The 6,492-nt window shown below is 54.2% G+C and overlaps 1 protein-coding gene across 1 annotated transcript; it reads right to left on the bottom strand.

Annotated features, from left to right (window-relative positions):
• Positions 1–1,929: 1,929 nt before the first annotated feature.
• PINLYP (phospholipase A2 inhibitor and LY6/PLAUR domain containing) lies at positions 1,930–5,909 on the bottom strand. The gene is made up of 5 exons (XM_033844030.2): positions 5,784–5,909; positions 4,546–4,662; positions 2,737–2,889; positions 2,343–2,486; positions 1,930–2,152 (listed from the first exon to the last, which is right to left on the bottom strand). The coding sequence occupies exons 1-5, from the start codon at positions 5,851–5,853 to the stop codon at positions 2,007–2,009; spliced, it is 630 nt and encodes a 209-aa protein (XP_033699921.1). The 5' UTR covers positions 5,854–5,909; the 3' UTR covers positions 1,930–2,006.
• Between the last annotated feature and the right edge of the window lie 583 nt (positions 5,910–6,492).

The raw sequence follows: 6,492 nt of genomic DNA, 5'->3' as shown, positions 1-6,492 counted from the left end.
TAGCTGACCAGCAGCTGAACCCAGCAGACACCAGAAGAACCATCACCCAGCTGATCCCAGACCACATTGCCAACCAATTATTCTAAGCATCTGAGGTTTGGAGGGGCTTGTTACGTAGCAAAGGATAACTGGTACAGGCTTGTCCGCTCTCTCTGTGATGTGGTCTCTTTCTCCCCTCAATGTGACCCAATGACTAAAATCTTAAGCTCTGCCACTTTTTAGCTGCTACGACCACCAATGTGACATTCCTTCTCTGAGCCTCAGATTCTTCTGAAAACAGGGATGAGAATAATAGCGCCTATCACGTGGAGTAGTTGTGAAGACAAAATGAGAACCTGCCCCAAAGGTCATGGTGGCCATTCGTGCTGGTTATGAAATGTGTCTGGCCAGGCGGGGGCTCAGGTGGGGCATTTGGGGTCCGGACTGTGCTTCCTCCTCCTCTCCCGGTGGGGTTTGGTAGGGTCCTGTGACCAGCTCCACCCAGTGAATTGTGTCAAGTCACTTCTGGGTGGGCAGCATTTAATCATCCACGTGCAACCTTCCTGGGCTCTCTCCTGTGCACAGAAATCGGCATTAAGTTGGTGACTGCTCCACGATTATGATGAGCAGAACGCCCTGTGGACGGTGCTAGACATGGAAGGTCAAGGATAAATCAACCTTTTTTTTTTTTAAAGATTTTTGGGATGTGGACCATTTTTTTTTTTTTTTTTTTGATGTGGACCATTTTTAAAGTCTTCATTGAATTTGTTACAATATTGCTTCTGTTTTATGTTTTGGTTTTTTGGCTGCGAGGCGTGTGGGATCTTAGTTCCCCGACCAGGGATCGAACCTGCACCCCCTGCACTGGAAGGCAAAGTCTTAACCACTGGACCACCAGGGAGGTCCCTTAAATCAACCTTTTGTGAATGGGTACTTCTTCAGCAAATACCACTCCTCTCCCTCCCACTGGAGGGGGAGTATACGTCCCTGCTCCACTGCTGTGGGCTCTGACCATATGATTTACTTTACTCCATGGAACGTTAGCACCCCCGACCTCAGCCGAGGACCCCGTGATCTGCCATGAGAAAGACATCAGCCAGGGAGCCGCTGATCCCAGAAGACTGTGAAGTGTCATGGAGGAGAACTTGAATCCCCTCCCAAACGGGACCCAAACCCCTCAAAGCACAGCCAGAAGGAGAACTGCTCCAGCCACCTACAAACCCTTAGAAGAATGATAGTTGTCACAATCTCGGCTTGGGGATGGTTTGTTTCATAAGCATTACTACAGCATGAATCAACTGATATAACTTTGTTGCTTTAAACCACGGAGATGAGGGACTTGTTTGTTACTGTAGCATAATCGATTCTGTCCTGACTGATGCCAGGGTCTAGCACCTGCCAACGAATGGCCACTCAGTAAGTGGCAGCTATTAGGACGATAACTATTTGGCCAGACACATTGTCTCCAGAACCAACATTGACTTAAAGGTGCTGGGCACTGCACTAAGTGCTATTTTAGTTTTCTTTCATTTGACTCTTAAGACAGCCCTTTGAGGTTATGGCTATTAATAGCCACAGTTTACAAACGTGAAAACGGAGGCAAAAGAGGGAGAGGTTAACCAGGAGAGGTGATCATGGACTCTGGAGTCTGATCTTCCCTAGCTGTTTGACCCAAGCCAAGTGACACCGCAACCTGGGCCTCAGTTTGTTCCCCTGTAAAATGGGGACAATTCTTTCAACTTCACAGAGTTGTTGTGACTATGCAATGAGGTACCGCAGGAAAACACTTAGCATGGGGACCCAGCAGGGAGTAATCCCTTAACAAAAGGTAGGGTCTTCCCTCTCTTCCTTCCAAAGAAGGGGTTCCCAAAGGTTGAGACCCCTGCTTTTTGCATCCCACCTCCCTGAAATGCATCACGTCACAAGGACTCAGGCTTGTTCTGTTAAGTTGTTTAATAATATATTGGCACATGGGAAGCTGTAGCTGAGAACAGATCAAGACCAAACGTGGCATACGCCTCGGTTCTTCACTTAGCCTTGCCAGGAGGCTGGGGGCCTGGAAGACAGTCGGCCTGGGTAATGGTATAGATACGAGAGGCCGCGGGCACCAGGGTCCCAGGCTTGGTGTGGCAGGCATTCTCCGTAGCGCAGCCCCGAGTAGCAAATATGACACCTGTTGGGGGAGGGATTTCAGCCTGGAGTCAGGACTTCCAACCCCTCCCTCCTCATGACCCGGGGTCATGCCCCTGCCACCTCCTCACCCAGTTCTCTGGACCCACTCTCTCCCCTAGAATCTGGAAGTATGAGCCTCCAGTTCTGGGAGCCTCCCTGTCCCCTCCTCCAGAAATCTAGGTGCCCCTCACCAGTCTGCACTTTGCCAGCGCAGGTGATACAGTGGCTTTCCTGGCCAACACAGAGTACTTTCTTAGTTGAAGAGCATGTTTCCTTGAAGTGGGTGATGCAGGTAGGGCACTGGAGGCCATTCTCCGTACGATTGTTCTCAGGAGCTGGGGAGGAGGGTGGAGTGTAAGGTGTAAGGGACGTTAAACCCTTTCCCAACCTCACAGCAACCCTGGGGACACCGGTTGCTAATGGACACTGCATTTTACAGGCGAGGACCTGAGGCTCAGAGCAAGGAGGATGCTTGCCAAAGGTTACAGCGCGGGTCAGTGAGCGCAGGTCAGTGGCGGGTGCTCACAGCAGGCTCTCAGGCGGGGCAGGAAGGGACTCCAGTTGTGGGGCTGAGCTGGCCCTTACCGGGCAGGGGATCGTGGTTGCAGACGTCGCTCTGGCAGCAGCGTGTGTTGGACACCATGTAGTTCTCAGGGTCCATGGTGATGGAGATGAATCCTGAGCTGCAGGCGCTGGATTTCATGCACCCCTTATAGGTGTTCAGCGACTGGTGGCCCTCTGCAGGATGGCGAGGGAGGGGAGGGCTCAGGGGCCCTGGCCTGGACCCTGGCTTCCAGGTCTCTCCCAACCTTACAGCTGCCCCAGCCCGCTGCTGTCTAGGGAGTTCTCTTCCAGCCCCCCAGAGTCATACCCCCTTATCTGCCTGGGGCATGGTCTGGACTGTTTTTTAGGTCCGCTCCACCCCACCCCCTCCAGGCTTTGGTGGTCTCTTGCAGTTCCCATCGGCAAGCCCTGGTGCCTGCCTGAGTGGTCCCTTCCGCCCCACGCCACCCCACTGCCATCCTCTAAGGGTCACACCTGTAGTGGTCTTTTTCAGGCCGCCTATGGCTACCTCCATGGCGGTGTGAAATGGTCTCTTCCAGCCTTTCGCCCTCCCCTGACCCTCGGAATCCCTTCCACCAAATACTGGAATGCCACCCTCGCCCCCCCGCCCCATCGCACCCTGTAACACCCATATCCTTCTCTGTCTAACGTGGTCTCTTCCAGATTTCCCCAGGGTCACTCCCCAGACCTCCCACCAATGGTCTCTTGCTGCCCTCCTTGGGTACTCTCAGGTCTTGCCTGAAGTGGTCTCGTCCAGCCTCCACAGCCTTCCCCCTCCCCCTCCCCACAGTACGGTGGTCTCTTCCAACCCTAGGGTTTCCCCTCTTTACCCCACAGAAAGGTGGTTTTTTTCCCCAACTTCCTCCTGCGGTCCCAGGGTCCCATCTCCCTCCCATATACTCCTGGGTGGCCTCTGCAAGACTTTCAGGTCCTTCCCCCACCTGCCCACCCTTGCTAGGTGAGTAGGGCAGCGTGCAATCTTCTATCCCACTTACCTTACACACCCGCTCCGGTCGGAATGGTTCCTTCCTACACTCAACGTTGGCCTTACCTCCCGTCACATCCTTCCTTCTCCAGTCTCACGCCGTGCCCCACCATGTTCCTTTAACTAAGGGTTTCTGGGTCTCTTTCAGCTTTGAATGAACACCCCACCCGCCGTGGTTTCTTCCTTTGCTCCCCTTCTCCCCCATCCTCCCTCAGGCCTGGGAGAGTCCCTTCCATTTAAGTCTTGCCTCTCCTCTCCCATTTTACTCATATGTCTCCCATTGCCGCAGCTCCACTTCTTTGTGATAATTTGCTCCATGCTTCAGGAATATCTTCCCTCTCCCGTCTGTTCTTTTATATCTCTCCCTCTACCCCAATATCATCTCTCCTCTTCTTGTCAGAAATGGTCTCTTCCAACCCGCATCCCTAGGGGATCCCTCCCACCCCAAATGGTCAACCTGGTCACATTCCTTCCAACCCACCCCAGCCCCTTCCTTCTCCTCTACACGCCCCCCTCCACCTCTTGCATATTAGATTTTCCCCCTCTCGCGATTTCTCTCTTCCCCCTTGTCCTTTCCTTCCCTAATCCCCTCCTGCCTAAGAAAGTCTCTATATCTGCCCCCCCCCCACCCCATCAACTCTTTGGAGTCTAATTTTCAGAAATCCCTGACAACAGTGGTTTCTGTCGTTCCATCGGATTCTCTTCCCTCCATCCACCTTGAGACTGCCTTTCCCTCTTTCCTGCCTGCTCACCACTGGAAGGTTCCTCCCCGCGCGTGCTGGTATCTGCTACCCCGAAAGCACGGCCCCCTCCCCAGGATCTGACGCCACGCCCTGAGCTCTTACTCCTGTTGGTGTGAGCCACGATGACCACGCAGGAGTCCTGGTCGGGGTCACAAGTTTGCACATTTCCACTGCACGTGGGTCCGGAGCCTGTACACACCTCACAGCTCAGTGGGTACCCTGCAGTGTAGAGAGCAGGGCTCTAGTCAAGGGTGGTGTGGTCTGCGGACCAAGACTTCGGACGGAGTCCAGAGGGGGATGGGGGGGCGGTCTGAGGGAGGAGGGAAAGGTATCTCCCTGATTGTTCTTGGGCGGGGCATTGGCGCCTGTCCAGGGAACTGTCCGAAGCTCCCGCAGAGACGCGGTGGTGCTCCAGCAAAGCTGCTTTCAGGGGTGGGAAGCGACTCCACCAGGGAGCAAGTTTACCTAATTACAAGGCTGGGGACTTTGGATGCTAGGGTCCTCTGAGAAAGTTTGGGGACAGGGAGGGGTCCTGGTGAAGGTTTCCATGGACTTTTGTGAAGCTTCAGGTCGAGCTGGTTCTCGGAAGTGAGATCCTCTTCCTTGTAGGTACCACGCGTAGGTCTTGTAGACAGTAGGAGCCCAGGCAGGGGTACCTGAGGCTGGGATCTGCACCCCAGGTCAAGAAGGGAGAGCACGGACCAGGAGGGCAAGCGCATGGACCCCTTGGTACTGAGAGAGGAGGCAACTGGGGGCCCAGACACTGGGCAACTGCATCCTGGGGAAGGTGGGGCTTGCCTGAATTCCTGCATCTAGGGGAGGACACCAGGGGTCTGAACTCCCTAGAGTTCTGGGAGAAAGAAAATCTCTCCCCCGCCCCATCATTTTTTTAAAAAAAATTTCCCTTTCTAATCATACTCTGATTTTCTAGAATTCAGACGTCTTTTTTTTTTTTTTTTGGCCGAACTGCATGGCATGCGGAATCTTAGTTCCCCAACCAGGAGTCGAACCCCCACCCCCTGCAGTGGAAGCGCAGAGTCTTAACAACTGGACCGCCAGGGAAGTCCCCAGATGGCTTATTTTGAGACCTTGCCTGGGGGACAGGGGATTCAAAGCTCATCAAATCCCCTTCTTTCTCAGGGATTCACACACACAAGTTTCTGAGCTATTCTTCCCTTGGGGCCCCAGTCTTTCTGTCCTTTACCCTCTGCCTTTGCCATGAATCTGAATTCCCAGGACACCTCCTCTTTCCCCCTCCCCGCTGAAGGACCTTGCTGAATGCCCCTCTCATACAGTCCTCTTTCCGAAGGTCCCAGGATTCCAGGCCCCTAGTCACTTACCCAGACCCAGGAGGGTGCAGAGCAGCAGGGAAGCCAGCAGGAAGGTCTGGGGTTTCGTGGAAAGCCTCATGATGGATGAGTGAGTGAACCTGCAGTCCCAGGTCCCCAGCTCTTCTTATAGGAAGCTGAGGAGGGGTGGGTCTGGACCCACCCTACCCCTAGGGTGAGAAAGAAGTGATGTAAGATCTGGGGGCAGGTCTCTGTAGCTCTGGGGTGGGGAGGCAGAACCAGAATCCGAATGCGACATGGGCATCTTGTGCCCAGCCCCCTCCTCCACGGGGACCCCAGGTGGACTTCCAGCCTTCTCTTCCGTCAGGACCCAGAAGATCACTTCCCTATTTTCTCACATTCCCAACCCCACCCCCCCACCCCCCCATCCCCGCTTTTCTTTTTTTTCTGACCTGAGGCCCAAGATCAGAATCTCAGAATCGGGTCATTTGATTCCCTGCAGGGTAGGGCGGCTGCTAGGACTGAGATACCCTTCTTTCTCTTCCCAAGGAGGTGCCCAGCGTGGGTGGGGCCCTACCTGGGAGTGTCAGCATGTTCTGTAGGGGCACGCTTGGTTCATACTCACTTTTCCGTGTTTGGGTTGTCTCTAGCTCCGACCCCACCCCAAGATGCCCTTCTGGGTCTCTCGGGGACGGAACAGAGGGGTGCTTGTCACCGGGCAGGGGTGGGCGTGGTACGAGACAGATGCCCATAGGTCACA

The sequence above is a fragment of the Tursiops truncatus genome, chromosome 19, assembly GCF_011762595.2.
Source record: "Tursiops truncatus isolate mTurTru1 chromosome 19, mTurTru1.mat.Y, whole genome shotgun sequence".
NCBI classification, from domain to species: Eukaryota; Metazoa; Chordata; class Mammalia; order Artiodactyla; family Delphinidae; genus Tursiops; species Tursiops truncatus.
Note: the sequence above shows the minus strand (reverse complement) of the source record. Positions and strands in the feature narration are given on the sequence as shown.

Excerpts from the sequence above, each read along its gene's own strand:
- PINLYP (XM_033844030.2), bottom strand. The coding sequence starts at position 5,853 with ATGAGGCTTTCCACGAAACCCCAGACCTTCCTGCTGGCTTCCCTGCTG. Across the intron at positions 4,663-5,783 it reads CTGCACCCTCCTGGGTCTGG|GGTACCCACTGAGCTGTGAG; the intron begins GTAAGTGACTAG and ends TCTACACTGCAG. Across the intron at positions 2,153-2,342 it reads CGCTGGCAAAGTGCAGACTG|GTGTCATATTTGCTACTCGG; the intron begins GTGAGGGGCACC and ends CTCCCCCAACAG.